We start from the raw sequence: 22,218 nt of genomic DNA on the forward strand, positions 1-22,218 counted from the left end.
AATTAATATTAAGAACATCATCTATTATCTAAAGTAACAGAGAAAACAGATTTTTTATATGGATTTTTATTGGATTTTGATTTTATACAGATAGGTCTATAAATCAAGCAAAAATAAAAAATATTATTAAATAGCCACAGTTTAATATAATCCAATAGGCATATTACAAAACCTTACAAAAATTAAGGGAAACCAACATAAACACAAGCAACCAGAATAGCTGCAAACAGCTTAACATGTCTCTTGTCATCAATTAAGACAGGGTAGTAGGGATGTGCAGAGATGCTTTCAATTTTAGAATTGATTCTAACTTTAAATTAAGAAAGACAGAAACACTTGCTTTCTTATAAGGTGTATAAATATTTATTTTTAATATTATGTTACATATAATGAAATAACATGTGTCATGTTGTCATTATGGTGTCTAAAGGCAATTTGCTCGCATATAAAAGTTAGGATAATGAAACGTAGGTCAATGTGTTAAACACAAAAACATGGTATTAAATAAGTGGGGTTTAAGGACAAAACTGTCTAGGAAGAGACCTGGACCTAACAGAGGAGGGGCTGAGAGTGGGACTGTATACATTCTGGAAAAGGTCTGGAGGAGGAGAACTGCAGGCAGGAGGCAGGTTGGGTTTGGGTTAGGGGTGCTTATGCTAATCCTTGTGCTCCACTGGTTTGGCTGGAGTCAGTTTTAATTTAGAAATATAACATTCATTAACCATATTTGCTGGCCTGTCCACCTAACTCAGTGTCACACTGGGATGAGTCTGGAGATGTCATAGTGCCTTCTCCTGTCATGCTATTCTTCTGCAGCAACTGCTCCTCTCCTGGGAGAAAAAATAGTAAGAATAAAGCAGAAGAGCACTACTCCATCATGCACAAAGAATCACACATCCTCCTTTCTTAACATCCTACTTTTATCATTGTGCCTTGGGTTATCCTCATCATCAATCCCATAGATCGGTTTCATGAAGGGGTACTCTTCCAGCACCTCATGGAAGTGATCTGCTGACAGGGAGTAAAGGCGGCAGTAGGTCTCGGCCAGGACAGTGGCTGTGCTGTCTTCTCGGGTCAGCAGACACATCTCTGGGGCAGTATGAGACGTCAGGGTGGAGGTGTGGTAGACAGAAAATGGCACATTAAAAAGTTAGTGATGGAAGAAACGAGGGTTGGGAAGCAACAGTGGGCAAGGGTCATTTATGCCAATCACAACAGTGGGCAGGGGTCACTGCTGTCAGTCATTTAAGCCAGTCACAACAGTGGGCCGGGGTCACTGTATTCTGTCAATCACAAGCAATGAAGTAGCTGATTGGATGAGCGCTAAATCCACAAAACTGCATTTACAAGCTTCCTTTCTGTTCTTACTAGTAAATGGGCATGAATGGGGAATGGGAACAGCGGAGCACTCACTTTTATGTTATGAGTCAAACAGTTATTAACCCTTAGTTATTTAGTCAAAGCCATAAAAATAAACCCAATTTTTAGCAGTTAAAACAGGTACAGTATTACAGTTAAACAGTATTTTTAAACAGTATTCACAATTAAAATTGTGATATTTTCAAGTTAAGAATACTTGAGTAAATCACCTCCCAGTAACTAAACCAGCAATTTTAAATGAAGTTTGTGTCTTTAATTACCTTGCTACCTGTTGTCCTTATTAAATAAGAGAAAATTAGAAGCAGAGCCAAAAAACTGCAGTATTAACTGCACAACCCCCCCCCCCCCCCCCCCCCATTGTGAGGAGCATTGCTCCCCTTGGCAGCCTACCGCCATAATAAGCCCCATCAGTGAGGCTCAGCTCCTCATTCTCGGAGGTGGTCACGTTGATAGTTCCATGCTGGATGAAGTACATTTTGCGTGCCGCCGAACTCTCGCGTATGATGATATCCCCAGGTAGGAAGATCTCGAGGCAGAGCTTGGTCATCACAGCAAACACGAAATTTGGGTCCGCAGAAACAAATAGTGGCACATTGGTCACCAAGTGGCGGCAGTTATGGTTCACAATCTCCTAGAGAAGGGAAGAGATGAGATGGTTTGGAAGGCAGGGATAAGACAAATGGATGTCTGTCCCCTGCATGGTGCACCGTCCATCCACTAGAGAGAGACATAAGCACTAAGAGTGCAACTGACATGCTGTATTTTTAGAATAATCCCTGTTCATGTGTGGCAGAAGTAAATGAGCGAAAAACAAAAAAAACCATGCAACCTATTTCACAAAGCACAACATAAGGAGCATCCTGACTGGGATGCCAAATCAGATCAAATCAAATCTCATTGCTTAACAGTTGATAAGTACAGGTTAGTGAAAATTTCACAACAGCAGGAACAAAGTAGTGGAAATAAAAACAGTAGCACAAATAGGAAGTATACATTAAAATGGTCATATGGAACAGTGGAAAAACAAGTGTGCAAATTAGAACAAATAAATGCAATGAATAGCCATAACTGTAAGCAGAAACGTGGTGGGTATGGGTTCATTGACCATAAAGCAGTGCTGCACTAAGCGACTTGAAAGGTTTTGAACTGAGCAGCAGTGACAACATCATTGGAGACTCTTGGAGAGTCTTCTGTACACTGTTATCCAGGGCTGACACCAACATATTCACCATAAAAAGCAACAGCATACAAGATCAGGAGGTCATACTCCAGTCTGCCCACCATGCACTACACACACTGCCAATCTCTAGTATCAGGTCCATCTCAAGCATGAAAGTTGTCACTGTGTTTGGTCTTTGAATAACATGTTGCTTGGTCAAAATCATAACAGTCCATCCAACTCCACTGGTAGCAAGAGCCAGCAATAGTCTCTATGAACAAACAACATGGTGTCCATAGGCTATTCTACAGTGCCTGACAAAAGTCTTGTCACTTAACCAAGTTGTAGGAACAACAAACAACTTGACCTGTAGTTAATCAGTTGGAATCAGAAATGGCTTATAAGAAAAGGCAAAGCCCTCTAGATTATGCTTATTATACCAAAATAAAGCTTTGCATCATTCATTGAGTTTTGTCATGGAATTAGGACAGAAAGGTCAACTTTTGCCTGGACAAAAGTCTTGTCATAAACAAATATAATGTAGAAATTATACATATACTTCATTTAGAATACACAAACATGGTACAATAACATCAGAACATAAAGTCATGGTGCCTTGGAAAAAAAATTAATAATGTGTATGACTCCCATGAGCTTGGAGGACCACATCCATACGTCTTGGCAATGACTGAAATAACTTGTTGATGAAGTCATCTGGAATGGCAAAGAAAGCAGTTTTGCAGGACTCCCAGGGTTCGCCTAGATTCTTTGGTTTCGTCTTCCAAGCCTCCTCCTTCATCTTACCCCAGACATGCTCAATAATGTTCATGTCTGGTGACTGGGCTGGCCAATCCTGGAGCACCTTGATCCTCTTCAGTTTCAGGAACTTCAATGTGGAGGCTGAAGTATGAGAAGGAGCGCCATCCTTCTGCAGAATTTGCCCTCTCTTATGGTTTGGAATGTAATGGGCAGCAAGAATATCTTGATACTTCAGGCTGTTGATGTTACCATCCACTCTGCAGATCTCTCAAACACCCCCATGCTGGATGTAACCCCAAACCATGATTTTTCCTCCACCAAACTTGACTGTTTTCTGGTGAATTTTGAGTTCATACGGGTTCCAACAGGTCTCCTGCAGTATTTGCGGCATTTGGTATGTAGTTCAATGGATGATTCGTCAGAAAAATCAACCTTCTGCCACTTTGCCACTGTCCATCCTTGCTGCAAGCTGTGGGCCTTGGCAAATTCAACATGCTTTTTTTGTTGCGTTCTCGTTAATGCTGGTTTCTGAGCACTAATTTGGCCATGGAGACCACTGCGTGCGAGAATTCAAGAAACTGTTCTTGTAGACACAGCGGTTTCTGGTGACCAGTTCTGATGTAGCTCTGCTGCAATTGAAAAAGGGTTGGCCCTGGACTTTCGAAAGCAACAAACGGTCCTCTCAAAGAGTTGTCTTGCGGGGTCTGCCTGACCTGGGCTGGTCATGAACATCACCAGTTTCTTCATATCTTTTTTTTAATCCTCTCCACTTGACGTTTGGATACATTAACGATGTCTGCCACCTCAGCAGCAGACTTGGTCTGTGGTTGAATCTTTGGCATGTTGTCAGAAGTCAGGTTGCACTTCAAGTGAAGGTCTGGTGTTCTTGGGGTTCTTTTTATACACACCTGGGATTATGTTCATTACAATATTTGTCACAGGTGAACCTCTAATCTGTGATTGGTTGAATCATTAAGAGACATGACAAGACTTTTGTCCTTGCTAAAACAGGTGTTATGGACTTTAACAAGCTGTGAACATCAGGACACTTTTTGACTGTTTCATTTTGCACCCAGTTATTAATGTGAAAGCCCTTGGCATTAAATTGATCCATTCATTGTAACAATTGATTGATTTGAAATAAAGTTATATGCCTTTTTAAGTTACTATGTCCTAAGTGAAACTGAGTGCCATGAATCATCTCAGAGACTGTGAAGCATCCCTAAGACTGTGAAGCATTCCATGAGGTCCTGAAGCATCCCAGAGAAAACACAAGGCAGTGACTGCTGCATCATTCACATCAGTGTTGCCATGGAAGGCCAAACACACATCATTCAGAATGGATTTAGAAACTTCAAAATCTTACCATATCTTACCATAAAAATCTGCATATTTTAGCTGCATAAATTAACCGCTTCCCAGCACAAGGTATTTTGGTATTTTGCTATTTTATGGAGACTTAAGCACTCAAGGGCAGTTTCTGGAGCAGATCTACTGAATAGACATGCAGGCATTTAACACACATTTTATCAGAAAAATAAATTCTTTTGAAACCTGGATTGCTAATATTTACATGAATACAGTACCAGATGATTGCAGAGAGTATAGTCTGGAAATTCAAGGTATAAAGCATTTATTCCAAGTAACATGTAAAAGAACCCATTCCAAGATTAATGGGAAAGAAATATGGTATGATGAGAAAAATCTCAGACAATAAAACTAAATGCTAAAACAACCAGAAAATTAATTCAGACTCTAAAAGATTTGAATGTAGAATTAAATAAGAGCACAGGCCAGCCACCCACCTATTTACTCTGAGAAAACTTACAGAGAAACTGAACACACTGTAGCATAAAAATGCCTGGGGCCCAGACAGAACAATAATAAACAAAAATGGTAAATGAAAAAGAACATTAATTGAATTTGAATTTAGTGATTAATTGTCATTGTTGACACACCACAGCACACAGTGCACAACAGCGAAATGTGTTCTCTGCATTTAACCCATATGTGACAAAATGTGACATAGCAGGGGTCAGCTAATTCAGTGCCCAGGGACGGTACTTTGCTCAGGGTACCTCAGTGGTGCTTTGCTGGTCAGGGATTTGAACCTGCAATCTTTCAATTACAAGTGCACTTCCCTAACCATTAAGCCACCACAAAACAGTTCTGTCCAAACCAATCTTGCTCTTTGGTAGTTACATACTGTACAGGGTCCACCTACCCCCATGACCACCTACAGCCAAGTCCAAATTCAGTGAATGAATGCAAAACAATAGCTTAAACACACAAAAACTCAGCCCAGAAAAGAGCTTATAATAATAATTTCAACCAGTTAGAGGCCAGCACTACCAGTAGACAACTCACCCATACTCAATATTAAAACTCACAGTAAACAAGGTACCAAGTAGAAAACAAATGCCAGAGTATCATGGACACAGACAGATACCAATCATGCTCCAGATCAGGCTCAGCCAGCGCAGCCTCACCACAGAAATGTGCAGATAGGTTGGTGATTGACAGATAGAGGGTGACACAGACCTCTCTAAGTGGGTCGCTCAGCTCCCGTAGGATTCTGCTTTCTTCAAACATCTTCCCCTGGAATCGGTGCTCATAATAATCATGGATCCTTTGTCTTAGGTCTGCTGGCAGCTTATGATATGCCATGTACTGCTCCACCTGCTTGTACTAGGACAGAATTGCAGAAAATTCCATTAATAATTCATTCTCAAAGCTCAGGGAACAACACAGTGATTTTGAGCTTTTTATTAATGGGCACAAGTAGTCACTGATTTTGGTTGGCAGGCTAAGTATGTAAGGCATGACAGAGGCACTGGCATAGGCTGATACCTTCTCATCGTACTGCCGACGGGACGCGTCTAGTGACTGAATGAGTGTGGTGGCGTGGCCCAGGAACATAGCATAGCAGGTCGCTCCCACCATCATGCTGAGCATGGTGAGCCAGACCTCCACTAAGCCCTCTGGAGCGTGGACACCATAGCCAATACACAGCATGTGGCTGATGGACTTGAACAGGGCAAATGAGTATTGTGCGACCCAGGTCTGGTTCTGAGACAGGGACAGTGACAGAGGGAGTTATACAATTAGCATTCCGCCTTCAGCATGGGCCATGAAACAGACTCTGCAGTGTATTTGACAAAAGGGTTTTTGCTTATTATCAGAGAATACAAGAGCAGATTATTGCATATTCCTCTGGTTGTTATGATCTTGCATGTATTTATTTTTATAAACCACACACTGATGACGGAGAAACTCGATTTTCCCTGGGTTAGGGATGAAAATGCTGGGGATTTTCAGAGGAAAATCTTCCATGGGGATTTTTGGGAAATTTGTATTTTCCTGTGTATGAACATTTGTCATACATACAAAAATTAAGCATATTCATAATAAGAAGAGAGGTATTGAAGACATTTAATTTGTCTATTTGCATTCAAAGGCAGCTGATGTTGAGAGATCCTTTCTGCAGTCGGTAACAGGGGCTTGGATGAGCAAAGACCCTTCCAGCAGGTTGATGCTGAGTTACATCAGAATAAAAGTTATTAAATATAAGGAACATAAATGAGCTAGCCTGTTTGATGGATCACTTGGAGTAACTGATTTTTTTCCTGAACACTATATATCCACTTTTACAGTTTTTCAATTTTACATTTAAAACAATAACAAAAAGAAATGTCAACCAAATGCCTTTGTTAGCAGTAAAAGTAGAAAGCGAAAGTAGCTATAACACGGCATTCTCCAAAATGACCATCAGTTGGCGATGCATTATCAATTCCCAAATTTCCCATGTTAAAATTTCCATGGAAACTATCCAGAAATTTTCCACCCATTTGCAACCCTTTTCTGGGAACAGCGTTATTAGCATTCCACAAGCACCACACACACACGTGCACTGACAACGCTTCCTTGCACAAACCAACACACACATAGAGAAGTAGCACCCCTTACCACACACCCACGCACACACATATGCACTGACAATGCTTCCTTACCACAAACTCAAACACACATGCAGAGACAGTGTCATCAGACCACACAACAAAACACATATGCAGAGACAGCGCCTCCTTATCACACACCCTCTCACACCCGCAGAGACAGGACCTCCTTACCACACACCCACATGCAGAGATAGTGCTCCCTTATCACACAACCACATAAACGTACAGAGACAGTTCTTTCTTACCACACACCCACACACATATACAGACAGCATCTCCTTACCACACACCCACACACACATGCAATAAACACCGCCTCTTTACCATGCACATACACACATATGCAGAGGCAGCACCTCCTTACCACACAAACGTGCAGAGACAGCGCCCCCTTACTACATACCCACACGTGTGTAGAGACAACGCCCCCTTACCACCAAGTCATTCTTGACCACCCAGCAGTGGGACGGGAAGTCCTGCATGCTGGGCACCAGGAACTGCAGACAGCCATCCCAGTGACACAGCAGTAGCATCATGCCAATGAGGTTGGTGATGCGCAGCAGTGCGCTGGCCTTGTCATACTTTGTATTGAGGATCTGGAAGAGTGAGAGAGGGAGAGTAAGCGATAGAGGGAGGGAGAGCGAGAGAGAGGGAAGGAGACAGAGAGATAGAGTGAGGGAGTGGAAAGTGGAGAGAGCAAGAGATTGAAGGAGTAAGAGAGTGAGAGAGGGAAGTGGAGAGAGAGGAAGGTAGAGATGGAGCGAGAGAGAAAGATGTGCACAGGTTATGAGCACACATCCCCATAACAATGCTAAAACCTCAAAAGACATCCCAGGGAAACAATGACTTTAAACTCGAATCTCTTATTTTTTATATCATCTGCCTGTAAAAATGGTTTTATTTGAAATCAAATTTCATTTCTGAGCTGAGTATCACTCTGTCATTTAAATGAAAGTGGATGGGCAATGGCTATGAAGACAGAAATAGAGAATCAGTCAATCTTTTACTAAGTCTGTGCACATGACTTCATAATTCTGAAGTACACCATGTACAGTGTACCATGTACAGTAGTGGCTACTACCTTATTAGTTCCCTAGTACAGTGATTTATTATTTGTGTTTTCTTTTGTTTAGAGAAAAGCACATAAACTAGTTTCATTTGGTCACTTTAGGGATATAATGCTGAAATCCTGAATATATGCCAGCTACCAGGACTGGGGACCCTACAGAATAAGATTTCTTTCCCTAAATTACATGCTACCTCCTGCTCAGGATAAGCAGAACTATGTCTACCCTCTCACTTCTTACCATCTTCCCATCAACTGCGGTGCTGATCCACTGCCATGAGATCCCACCCCCCCATTTCCTCAGGCACACCCCTCACCTCCTCCCATTGGCGAAGGTATCGGATCAGTCGAGACAGCCGCAGCAGACGAAGCAGGCTGAGGACCTTTGTGAAACGCATGGCGCGCAGTGCACGAGCTGTTTTGTACATGTCTGAGTCCATATGGTCGTCCAAGTCCACAAAGAGGAAAATGTAGTCCACAGGCATGGAAGACACAAGGTCCACAGCGAACCAGGTCTGGAAGTAGTTCTGGCGGATGGCAGTTAGATCCAACACAACCTCGGAGGTATCCTCTTTCAGGAGGCCAGTACGGAAGTTGAATATCAGGTCAAACAGGAAGAGAATGTCACTAATGACACCAAAAATGATTCCAAACCATGAGCTGTCATCACCGTCAAAGAATGTGATTCCAAATGGCAAGGTTATCAAGTTTATAATCATCAGGACCAGCATCAAGAAGTCCCAGGAGAACCTGGTGAGATGGGATAGGTAAAAAGTGAGGGTGCCTGACTGGCAATACATATTCACAGGAGTCTAAGCCTTTATACAGTAGTATATATAACAGCCTCATGAGTGGTGTGTAGCCCTGTGCCCATGTCTGGAAGACTGGGTTGAATCTCATGGCCAAAGGAATAACCTCATCACCACTGGTGCTCTTGAACAAGGCCCTTAATCACAATTTCATCCTGCTCTCTAATCCCACGCTTTCTTCACTTGTATCACTTTGGACAAAAGCACAAGTTAAAAAAAATCAGTGTAATGTAGGGCTGGGTGATATATTGAGAAAATATTGTATTGTGACGATGAACTATTAATATTATTATCAATTTGAATATTGTTATTTCTAAACACTAATTTCCTTGCATAATTTCAGTTTTAATGCACTATTTTTACACAAATTATATTGAGGTAAGAGTCTCTTGCTGGTGTAATTTATCATTATACCTTTCACAAACTTCATATCTATTAGTAAAACAATTTGGTCATCTATATAACCACCTGTTTGTTATATTTTACTGTTTTCTATGAATTTTAGAATATTGCGAACAATATCAATATTGTGAAAATCTCTGAAAATATTATAAGACATTTTTAGGGCATATTGCCCAGCCTTAGTCAACTCCATTCTCTGGAACAAAAAGTGTGGCAGTCAGAGAAAAAACCTAGTAATGAAATGTCCTGTAGGAATTTTCTAGTCTTATGTTCTACTACAAAAAAATATATATTTTTTGTGTGACTTATGATAATTAGATTTCAGTTTACAGTCAATTCAATCTGTTTTTTGTGTTCTGGATCTGAAGGGAAATTCTAAGGGATTTTTAAGCAAAAATGGAGCAAAAAATGTAAGTAAAGAAATAAAGAAATATATTGTATTAAATTATCATAATAAATTTTGCCATATCGCCCAACCCTAACATAATTTGATGTGAACAAAATGACACTTCATGAAACATTTGCTGTATGTTTTTTACCCCATTAGATGGTGCTTTCTGTTCAAAAAAGAGCACAAAGCCTGCTTCAACTCTGGACTGTGAACTGTTGTAGTTCTAATTGAGGCTATGTCCAGAAGAATATTTTTTTATTGGTTTAATTTTTGTATGTATGTTTGGAAATGAACTTTGAATGGAAATGGTGGATTGAAGAAAAAGAATAAAAGCATGCATCAATTATGGGCTTTAGTGCCCTCTGTTGGACGGAGCTGGTCTTACAGTGCACCAATGTAATGGTACTCTAAAGCAGGGATTATCAACCTCAAGGCCCAGCTGTTGACTATTACAAAGTGTCGACAATCCACTGGGTCCCTGCGGCAGCCCAATACAGGTCAAACTACATTTACCTAATATAGATGTGCGGCCCACTGCAGGGTGCTGGTGGCCCCACTATGGGCCGCAGACCAGTGACTGAGAAACCCTGGACACAACCTAAAACCCAAATCTTGTTCCCATCATGTTGTTAAACTATTGGAAAAACAGAGGGTATTTATTAAAAGAATCAGAACTCCACAGAGGGAAAACAGTTTGAATTTTATGGATGTATGGCTTTTTGGGATACTTCAAGATGGTAATTTAACTGAAGTATATCTGAAATACATGACAGCTTATATTTCAAACATATCAGAATGTAAAAGACTCAAATTCATCCCTTCTTCCTCATCTAAAGACTAAGATGAATCCAAAGGGTCATTAACATTCCGTTATGCAGGGGAACATAGTGAAGGGCAGCCATCCATGTAGAGGCTGTGTGTGCTTTTACAAGTAGTACTCAAAGAGGAAGCATGACACTGTGCGGTGCTCTATCTCACCCTCAGAGCCAAGTCTTAGTCATTCATTCACCTGCTGTGATCTCAGCATCATCAAGGGTTGATCAAGGGTTCTGGAGACTGACCAATTGAGTAGATTTCACCAATGAAGGAGATGTTTTCTGTTATACTAAACGATTCAGGGTCAGTGATGGTAGACTTTCTGTGACCATTTTCAAAAGGAACAGCAGCACCTTTTACTACATTTCAGTTTCCCAAAAAGTGAAAGACCATTGTAAAGTAACGTGTAAGCAAACAGATGTACTCAATGGCCTCTGGTAAAGAAGTGGCTTGGGAGACACATGCTGCCCATGCAAGGTATCCCTTGTGTTTCAGCTGAGCCCTGCCCCCACCCCCAGATACCTGAATTCACTGAATGGGTGGATGATCCATATGCCGAGGGACCTCACCCTCTCCTGCTCCATGAGCACCCCCTTCTGGCTGCCAAACATGCGCAGGGAGAACTTGTTGATCGACGGCACCAGCATGGGTGAGATACGCCTATAGATGCAGCCAGAGTTGTCGACGTAGGTGTGTCCCTCCCCATCTTGTGTGACATCACCCTGGGAGGCCACAGGGATGCCTCTGGTTCCAGCCAGGGGCTCATTAGTAGCACTGCTTGCCTTTCTGGAAGAGTCCATTGATTCACCAGATTTGACAGCAGCAAGAGAGTTCCCTGAGAGCCTCCGAGTTGGCTCAGAATAGTTCCTCATGGTGTCCAAGTGGAAGTGGTTTGCGTTTGCTGTGCGGGAATTGCCATATCTGCGGTGGGAGGCCACATTTGTAGAGGAGTTGTCCTCACCTGTTGATGAAACAGTCACCATGGTGTCCATAGCATCACAAGAATGGTGCTGTACCTGGTTTCTTTCCTTGAACAGTGAAGCAGGAAGCAAATGATTATTCATCAATATTAGATGATTATCGTCAAGTGAAGTCATCAACACAACGTACGCAAACTATTCTCATAGGAGAGATATGATCTTTCCTAAATAACATGTTTCAACATACCTCAGAAGGAAATCCTACTGGAAGTCCTACTTCTGTTTTGTAGTTGTTATTTCCTTAAAGATGCAGAAAAATATCCTCCAAAAAAATGCCAAAAATAAATTGTTCCCCAGACAGCGACACTCTAAGCCGTTGCCTCTTGCGCTGCAGCACTCGGTGTGTCTGATGGGTGATATATTTCTATTAAACTTAACCTATGCATCCAATTAAAGGTAAAAAAGGCATCAAAGATCACAAAAATGCGAAGGCCACAGCACATATGCACATCCAAGAAAGAAAAAAGACAGGTGGTCGGCGAAGCACATCAAGAAATTAAGGAGAGACACCAGCTTGAGATGAGCTTACATTTCAAATGTAAAGTAATGTATTATTTGCTGAAACCAAGATCAGGGACTCACCAGAAGTCAAATTAAAAGAGGTAATTTAGTCTAAAAAATCTGTGTAACTCTTCTGGTACTTGTTTTATTTTGCTCTTCATTTCTTTGATTACCCCTCAGAATGTTCAAGAAGTCCTCCAGCTGAATCACCCAAACTCCTGAGTCTTTCTTTTAGGAAGCTTTTAGTAAAACACCAAAGTGACTGAAGAAAAATGAAAAACAAAATAAAAATATGAAGACCTGCAATAAATGCTAAAATGGTAGTAATATTATAGTAATATGATAAATACGTGGTGCGTATTGCCGTATCACCACCTTCCGTAGCCTAAGGTCGTGCCATTTAGAGCACCGCTTATGGCACGTTTGTAAAAGTGGGAGGAGGCAGGGAACTGAAAAAGTAAAGGGTGAACTACGTAGGATGGGGAAGGATACCCAGGCTGGCATGTTTTAAAAGCCTGCCTTCTAACCTATATTTATCCCCATGTTCACACATAAAACAACATCTGCCTTTATATAATTTAAAACGTGATATAACCACTCAATTTTGACATAATTTTCGCAATATGGGAAAACAACTCCAGGATCAGTTATCTTGAGTTGGATCTATTATGACTTACGTCAGGGGCCCGTTATAATTCAGAACCTTATAATTCAGGTTTTTGAAATATTAAAATACAGTGTTCCTAACTGGGAGCTGTGTGGACGAGTGTAGGGAGAAACAGGACCCCCAATCATTTACACATCACATACCTGTAAGTACTGAGGTCTATATATTACTGTGCAAAAGTCTCAAGCAGTGAAAGAAAATGCTTAAAGCTATTTAACTAGGTGGCAACTATATATTTATAGAAAAAATACATTATAACATATGCAAATTAAACGTAACACAATAAAAACTAACTAGAATTTCTTCTCCATATAGATACTATTGTCTTAGCTGGCTGGAAGAACTGCTTCACTTCCCAAACCTCTCCCCAGGGGCACCCAGCCATTCCATGTATTTGGTTAATTTCATCACTGGCTCAATTAACTAATTAACATAACTGGTTAAATAACTCAGTGAGGTATTGATTCGCCAAACATGGTGTGGTAGTGGTAAAGTAAAAAAAAAAATACAACAGTTTATTGGATGGTTACTGCAGATACTGGGGTGACTTTAGGAGAGGTTATGAAATGGCTAAGCTGACACACTTTGACAGGCAATATCATAGTTCAACTTGAACATCATTTAAACATCAATTTCTTTGACTGTACTGTAATTAAGGTGCTTTATAGATTAATAAATAAATTAATAAATACTCCTGTTGTGGGTAAATGTTTTGATAGTTTTCATAGTTTTTTGGATAAGTTTTGAGAGACTGTTGATTGGTAGCTGTTAAGTAGTAGCTCTAAGAATGTGCACAATGACCAGAGTCTTATGTTTTGACAAAGTCATCATCCATCCCTCTTGTAAATGACCTGTGTTGTGGGATAAACGTTATCACAAAGGCGAGAATATTTGCACAAGATAAGGAAAAATGGAAAACAGAGCAGGAAGATGTAAATAAAATTAGATATTATATTTATTATTTAGAATTAGGGGTTATGAACCAGACGTTCTGACAGAATAATGCAAAAAGACAACAGTGATGTGTATCTAAGGTAACAACCTTTCTCTTATGCCTCCACACTATAAGTAATTCACAAGCTATATGGTCAGGGTCACTGCACACTTTGTACAAAAGCTTGATGCCATAGTTCTCAATTCCAGTCAGGCAGTAGCTGTGACTACACAGGTTATGGTGTTTCACTCTGTCAGTCAGTGTTGTGGATCCGATTACATTGTATAAGCAAGAAAGAGTTAATGTGCCGGAGTTATTGAATGGGATGATGGGAGTGATCTCATTTTACTGTGGTGTCAGTACACACGAGTTAACAGCTGGGAAATGACAGCATGTGCTACTGACAAGACTAGAGGAAGAACTGTTCAGCATGAGTCAAAGAAGTGATATGTGTGCAGAGTGTCTTCAGCTCACACTACTACATTCTATCTATCTATCTGTCTGTCTGTCTGTCTGTGTCTTACCTCCCTACCTATCTACCTACCTACACCCTTGTGCAGATTATTTGAAAAAAGCTGTCACACTGACATGCATGCAGAGACCTGAGGCCTGCTGGTTTGCACAGCCAACAGGGCAGAGAGTGTACTGAATGGATGGACAGAGGAGGCACTGTGCCCACAGACAGGCAGGTCTGCTTGGGTGGGGTTAGAGCTGGGTGGGTGGACAGAGGAGGCACTGTGCCACAGACAGGCAGGTCTGTTCGGGTGGGGTTAGAGCAAGGTGAGTGGACAGAGGAGGCACCATGCCCACAGACTGGCAGGTCTGCTCGGGTGGGGTTAGAGATGAATAGATGGACAGAGGAGGCACTGTGCCATAGACAGGCAGGTCTGTTTGGGTGGGGTTAGAGCTAGATGGGTAGACAGAGGAGGCACTGTGCCCACAGACATGCAGGTTTGTTCCGGGTGGGGTTAGAGCTGGGTGAGTAGACACATCTATCAACCTATCATCCATCCATCCATCCATCTATCCATCTATCCATCTATCTATCTGTATGTCTGTACTTCTGTCTGTCTACTTGTTTTGAGTGATGCCAGAAAGAGGGCCTGAAGCTGAGAAACCTGGGGAATTTGCTGGGATGAGTCCCAGAATGTCATCCAGCAGTGTCTAGGTAGAGAGAGTAGGAGAGCATGACTGAAAGGGAAGCAAGGTATAAGGTGTGCATGGCATCAGCATATATGTGTGTGTGTGTATTTGCATAGATCATATATGAGGACCAAACTGTCCCCATACAATTGGATAACCTCAATTTTATAAAAATCGGTGAATACAATAAAAAAGTAAAAATGCCAAAAGTCTTGTATTTGGGTTGATTACTTGTAGTTAAGGTTAGGGATGGGAGGAGGTTAAGGGTGTTGTGATTGGGATTAGGGTTTTTCCCATAGAAATGAATGGACGGTCCCCATTTAGATAGGTACACCAACATGTGTATGTGTGTGTGTGTGCGCGTGTGCGTGTCACAGAGACACTTCTCATGTCCTCTGGGTCTGACTCTTGGATCATATCTTGATGTCATAAAGATTTTCCCAGCTTTGGTGAAAAGGGGATTTTATTTCAGTTTTGATGCCATATATTTTGCGGACTCTTCTGATAAATAAAAGATAGGGATGGCCTATGCAAGTGGCAGGAATGCTCACAGTAGGATGAGTCAGTCCATTAGTAGCACATGCATGGCAAAGCCTGCTGTAGTACTGGTGTGAACACTGTAATGGGAACACTGGAGTGAAAGTTCTGCAACTCGAGAAATAGGGATTAACTGGACAATAAATAACACCCAACAGCACAGACAACAGCACAGATGTAGTAGAGTAGATATAAATTTATACACACCGTGGCTACAATGATTTTGTAATGAAAAGAAACAAAATTAAGATTAATCATGTCAGATCTTGTTCTACCTTTAATGCAAAATTGCAGCCTATACAAATAAGGTGGAAAATCAGAAACCTTTTAGGGAAAAAAACTAAAATTAAAAACTCACAATAGCCTGGTTGCATAGGTGCATACATCTTTTTATAACTGAAATGTGGCTGTGTTCAGAATCAACCAATCACATTCAGTCTCATGTGAAATACTAGTTAGTCTACACCTGCCATCAGTTAAGGAGGTAAGGAGCACATGCTGATACAGTGTGTTGCCACACCCACCACATGACAATCCACCTCAAGGATGAGAACATGAGTGCAGCCATGCAGCAGGTGATACCTCAGCACTGCACTAGTCAGAATGGAACAGTGTGAAGATTCTCCTGGGGGCTGGAGCACCAATCCTGCTACCAACCCCCAAATTTTCCTTGGAAGTTGGACAACCTGCTTGCAGGACTGGATGTAGATTAACATCATACCCAGGACAAAGCAATTGCAGGTTAAGGGCCTTGCTCAAGGGCCCAACAGAGAAGAATCATTCCTGACATTCACAGGATTCAAACCAGCAACCTTCCAATGACAGGCATAGATCCCTAGCCTCAAAGCCACCACTCTGCAATTAAAGTAGGTCCAAATAAAGTTCTGCTGTTCCTTTAAGATTTTCCTGATATCTTCTTGGTTGCATCCTACTGCAAAAGTCATGGCCTGCAAAGAACTTTCAGCAAGAACTGGATCTCATTCTTGTAAGGTATTGATCTGGAGGGCAGTACTAAATAATATCAAAGGCATTACATATACCATTGCGCACAGGGAGGACGATCATCAACAAGTGGAGAAATCACTGCACCACAGTGAAACTACCAAGAATAGGACATCCCTGCAAAACTGATGAGAATATAAGGAGAAAACTGTTCAGTGAGGCTGCCAAAGGGCCTAGGGCAACATTTAAGGAGCTGTAGGAATTGCTGGCAAGTTCTGGTTACTTCTTACATGTGATAACAATCTGCCATTATTTTCATACGTTTGGGCCAAGATTCTGAAATGAACCTTTGAGCATGATAATACCACAGCACACCACCAAAATAACAGCATACCCACTGTGAGGTGTGGTGCAGGCAGTTGTCTCCAAATGTGGTGCAGGCTGCTTTTCTTCAGCGGTAACTGGAGCTTTATTGAAGGTTTAGCAAAGTGTCCTGAATGCCTCTAAATACCTGTTGATTGAAAGCTGAAAATGAAGAGAAATTTCACAATTCAGCATGATGATGACCCAAAGCATGCATCCAAATCACCAAAGGGACGGTTTCACCAAAAGAAGAGCAACATTTTGGAATGGCCACAGCCACAGCCAAGACCCGAATCCAATTAAAGATTTATGAGGTGATCTGAAGAGTGCTGTGCACTCACAATGTGATGGATCTAAAACATTTTTTCAAGGAAGAGGGGGTAAATAATGTCAGGAAAATGTTTCTGTTTTATTTTGACCTTGTTTGGATAGGTTGCAATTTTAAAAGTGGAAAAGGTTCTGACATTAATTATCTTGATTCCTTTTTTTACTACACAGGAACTTGCCATCTTGACAGGCTGCCTGTGCTTTTTACATCCACTGTGTGCTGAAGCCTGAGACAAGGCACACTGGAGTCAGGCGATTTTTTTGGCAACGCTTTCAAAGTAATCCAAGCCCGGAAGCATAAACAAACTCACAAACTGCCAAGGTATCAGTGACATTAGCTGCTCATTATGCTGTTAAATGATTAATTGGTGTTTAAGACACATATCTATGATGGACCCTTGCAGTGTTGTGCTGTGGCTGACGTCATCTGTGCAAGGCTCTTCAGCAGGGAGGCTTATAATGGTTGAGATGCAGGCTGACGAACATGGCCATTTAATCCGGTATATGACTACAGCGATCATCATCCTTGGCATTATCTTCTGACATCGAGTGCTAGGTGTGCTGAGTCACCAAGTCTCCTGAACACCCCCACCCTAACCCCCCTGCTTCAGTTTTTCTCTGCTTCATGGCTGATCTACCTATCGTGTTATTGATTTACCTGTTTGTTGTTGGAGCTTCTTAACCTCTGCCTGCTCTATCTATAGTTCTGATTCTGTGTGTTTGTATGTTTATAAGTGGAATAGCATTCAGAGCTCCATGTCATGTGGGTTATCAGTGCCTTACACTAAAACCTTATTACCTATACAGTAATAATCTTATATATTTTGTATAATGTGTTGAGCCTTTTGACTGTGCCACTTCTGTTTTTTATTTGATAATAGATATTCCACAGTTAACTTAAGTGGTATTGTTGCAAAGGAATAACAGAAAGTCTGCAACGCTCTGTTGACTCAATAACTGCAGAGTTCCAAACTTGCTCTAGCATTAACCCCAGCAGAAAAACTGTGTGGCAGGAGTTTCATGGAATGGACTTTCATGACCAAGCAGCTGCACTCAAGCCTCTTATCACCAAGGGCAATGCCAAGCATCAGTAGGAGAGCATGACGGAAAGGGAAGCACTAAATTAACACTTGTGTTAAAACGGAACTTTTCAATTGCCAGGGAATTGGAAGATAGCAAAAACATGGACCATTTGGTGGTCCCTGGGGACTGGGTTGAGAAACCCTGGTGTAGAGTACACCACTACACCACCAACTCCATATTGATGCCTATGGATTTAGAATGGGATGTCGCAAAAGTGAGACATCCAGGTGTCCCCATACTTCTGGTCATATAGTGCAAATAAGTTCTGCTAGGCTGGTCTTCCCACAACAAGTATCGTTTAGTTTTGGAACACAGCTATACAAAACATTATTTTACAAATAATTCCCTAAGGAATTTCACTAGAAAATTAGAAGAGTATTCAGTGTTGCTAAGGGACCATAACTAAGGAATAGCCAATGGGTCAGTGGTTGGAAGAGTTTTTCTGATGTGTTGCTGCAAAAATGGGCCTTGAAGAATTTCATGAAGGAGGGACTGCAGGTGACTGCAGGTAGATGGGTCACTCATTCCATCACTGAGGGACCACACATGAGAAACACAGCATCAGGCATCATGGTGGTGGGATGACCAGGTGACTGAACGTGAGATGGAATGCAGGTTCAAATGAGATTAGCTGCCATTGCATTAATGGCTCTAAAAGCCAGCACCAATGAATCCAAATAAGACAGACAAGGTGAGGTGTGACGTGAGTGTGTTTTGGCTGCTTGAATATCAGACATGCTGCTGCACAACCTGGCAGCCCTGTCAGTAAACAGTTAATGGTCTAATTGCAAAAAGAGATTTTAATTTTAATAAGTGACTAGACTCGGAGTTAAGCTGCCTTTTCTACATTTACAATTTATTCATCTGAACCTTTTATTCAAAGCAACTTACAGAAGAGAAAAGGGTAATGATTTAAATGTGCCTCCAGAGATTAGAACCCAAAACTTTTGCATTGTTAGAAAAATGTGTTGCTTATCCAGCTACAGGAGCATACTACATTCTCATAAATAAGGTGTGTCCTTCCTGAAGTTATATAAAACAAATCTACAAGACCAGGAGATGCAATATGATCAGCAAAGGATATCTATCATTATCCCAAGGTTCCTAGTGAACCTTTATGGAGACAATGTCAATGATCAAGGCTGAATATAAGAACATAAGAAATTTACAAACGAGAGAAGGCCAATCTGCCCATCAAGCTCATTTGGGGAGAACTTAACTAATAGCTCAGAGTTGTTAAAATCTTATCCAGCTCTGTTTTAAAGAAATCCAGGGTTCTAGCTTGCGCTACACTAGCAGGAAGACTATTCCACTCTCTAACTACATGCTGTGTAAAGAAGTGCTTTCTCAAATCCATTTTAAAATGTTTTCCTGCTAATTTCCACCTATAGCCACAAGTTCTAGTATTTGAACTAATATTGAAGCAACTATTTGATTGAACAGCATCCAGACCTGTTAGAATCTTATATACCTGGATCATGTCCCCCCTTAGTCTCCTTTGCTTGAGGCTAAACAAATACAGCTCCGCTAACCTCACTTCATAAGACATTCCTCTAAGACCAGGAATCATTCTTGTAGCCCTACGTTGCACCCTTTCCAAGGCAGCAATGTCCTTTTTAAGGTATGGTGACCAAACCTGCACACAATATTCTAGGTGGGGTCTTACCAATTAATTATATAATCGTAGCATCACCTCCCTTGACTTAAACTCCACACACCTAGAGATGTAACCCAACATCCTATTGGCCTTTTTTATTGCTTCCCCACACTGGTGAGAGTGTGACATGGAAGCATCAACATACACAGCAAGGTCTTTCTCATAATCAGCTACCTTTATTTCAGTGGAACCCAAAAAAAATCTGTACTTTATATTTCTGCTCCCTGCATGGATTACCTTACATTTATCTATGTTAAATTTCATCTGCCAGGTATCAGCCCAGTCGCTAATTAAATCAAGATTAGCCTCTGTGCTGCTAGATCAGTATCTGCTACACCACCCACCTTGGTGTTGTCTGCAAATTTAAGCAGTTTACTGTATGTATTGGTGTCAATATCATTAATGTGGTCCTAAAATTGAACCCTGCGGTACCCCACTATGAACACAGTTCATAAACAATATACATATATTGGTCATAGATGACGCTGTATTCGTACTGAATGGTGGTAAATTACTTGTGTTCTCTACTGTGAACACCTGTGTAAAATAATCATTAAAATCATTTACTATATCAATTTCATTTTCAATTATTAGGCCCTTACTATCCTGCAAATTAGTGATTTCAGCTTTTAGAGCTCTTTTGGAGTTAAAAAATTGGGAAAAACTTTTAATGTCATCCTTTGCCTCCAATGCAATCTTCCTTTCTATAGTCTAATGTTACTCCTAATTTATTTTGAAATCATTAGTTATGTTCCATTTCTGGAAAAGAGCCCTTTTCCTCCTGACTTTATTCTTAATTTCCGTAGTAAACCACCTTGGTTGCAGTTTCCTAGATTTAGTTTTGCTGGAAACAGGTATGAAGTCCTCTTGCACTTGCAACAATGTGCTTTTAAAAAATTCCCATGCCTCATCAAGAGTTTTGCTATTTAACTCCTTCCAGTTTACAGTTTCTAGTTTCAGTCTCATACCATTAAAATTAGCCTTCCTATCATTGTACATTTTTGTTCTGGACTTTGCTCTACAGGCACTAAAATTAACCTCAAATTTAACCATGTTATGATCACTACCGTACAATGGTTCTAAATTTCCAATCCTATCCTGGTTATTAGAGAAAACAAGATCAAGAAGGGCTTCTCCCCTGGTAGGGGTATTAAACTGAGCAAAAAAACAATCCTGTACTAATTCCACCATCTCAAGTTCATTTACAGAAGAGCCAGAGGCTGTGTCCCACTGTATCCCAGGTAAATTAAAATCACCCATAACCACCACATCATTTTTATTACTCATAATCCTGATATGGTCATATAACATTCTGCTTTCCTCTGCAGCTACATTAGGTGATCTATAACAAACACCAACAATTAGGCCATTTGAGTTTTTAGCATCTAGTTCTACCCATATAGCTTCTGTACTTTTATTTTTATCAGTGAGATCCCTTGCATGCAAGTTTTCTTTTACACCACCTCCCTTCTTGTCTATCCGGTTTCTACGGAACAACTTGTAACCATCCATATTATATTCTTCTCCATCATTGTCACTCATCCATGTTTCTGTTATTCCTATAATGTCGTAAGTGTCTGATGAAATTAAAGCCTCTAAATCATGCATTTTGTTTCTAAAACTCCTAGCGTTTAAATGTAGACTGCAAAGGGTAGGCCTTTTACAGTGCCCACTTTTATTATTAATTGGGGCTTTCCATCTCTCCCCACCTATATTCTTAACTATATTCTGCCGCCCCCCCGTCCTTAGTTTAAACATTTAAACATTAGACAACTACTCTACACATACGCCTCCCCAATACACTGGTTCCCCTCTGGTTCAGATGCAACCTGTCCAGCTTAAGCAGGTGCCACCTGTTACAGAAGGTCTTCCAGTGCCCCATAAACCTAAACCCCTCTTTCCTACACCAGCCTTTTAGCCACGCATTTAATCTCCTTATCTCAGCTAACTTAGCCTTGCACATGGCACGGGAAGTATTCCAGAGAATACCACCGTGGATGTTCTGCTTCTAAGCTTGTCCACGAATTTATCCTGCAGAACAGCCCTCCTGCCCTTGCCTATGTCGTTGGTGCCAACATGCACCATGACCACTGGATCCACCCCGATTGGGGCCAAAAGCCTGTCCACACGATTCGGAAGGTCCCCTACCTGGGCACCAGGCAGGCAAGACACCGTACGGGACCCTCTATCACGGGTGCACACATAACTATCTACACCTCTAACAATTGAATCCCCTACCACTACAGCCTCCCTCCCCCTGGGGGTATAGGCGGCTCCTTGGTGCCTAACGGCCCACCTGCCTCCCCAGTCTCTTCCAGCTCTAAAGCTGGAAGCACCTGAAAG

At 41.2% G+C, this 22,218-nt stretch overlaps 1 protein-coding gene across 9 annotated transcripts in view; it reads right to left on the reverse strand.

The window, feature by feature from the left end:
- Positions 1-102: 102 nt before the first annotated feature.
- Positions 103-22,218, reverse strand: part of hcn3 (hyperpolarization activated cyclic nucleotide-gated potassium channel 3) — a 56,495-nt gene continuing 34,379 nt past the window's right edge. For 3 of the 9 annotated variants that reach the window (XM_072706121.1, XM_023831101.2, XM_023831110.2), the window contains exons 2-12: positions 16,844-16,970; positions 12,304-12,484; positions 11,909-12,067; positions 11,264-11,769; positions 8,641-9,073; positions 7,692-7,853; positions 6,149-6,367; positions 5,840-5,986; positions 1,771-2,011; positions 919-1,089; positions 103-830 (exon numbers count right to left, since the gene is read on the reverse strand). In XM_072706121.1, the coding sequence (XP_072562222.1) occupies positions 718-830; positions 919-1,089; positions 1,771-2,011; positions 5,840-5,986; positions 6,149-6,367; positions 7,692-7,853; positions 8,641-9,073; positions 11,264-11,733 (1,956 nt within the window). In that variant the 5' untranslated portion in view covers positions 11,734-11,769; positions 11,909-12,067; positions 12,304-12,484; positions 16,844-16,970 and the 3' untranslated portion in view covers positions 103-717. Of the gene's footprint in view, positions 831-918; positions 1,090-1,770; positions 2,012-5,839; positions 5,987-6,148; positions 6,368-7,691; positions 7,854-8,640; positions 9,074-11,263; positions 11,770-11,908; positions 12,100-12,303; positions 12,485-16,839; positions 16,971-22,218 lie in introns of all 9 variants that reach the window. The other 6 variants (XM_023831163.2, XM_023831145.2, XM_023831117.2 and 3 more) reach the window with 6 other exon arrangements.

The sequence above is a fragment of the Paramormyrops kingsleyae genome, chromosome 23 (assembly GCF_048594095.1).
Source record: "Paramormyrops kingsleyae isolate MSU_618 chromosome 23, PKINGS_0.4, whole genome shotgun sequence".
NCBI lineage: Eukaryota > Metazoa > Chordata > Actinopteri > Osteoglossiformes > Mormyridae > Paramormyrops > Paramormyrops kingsleyae.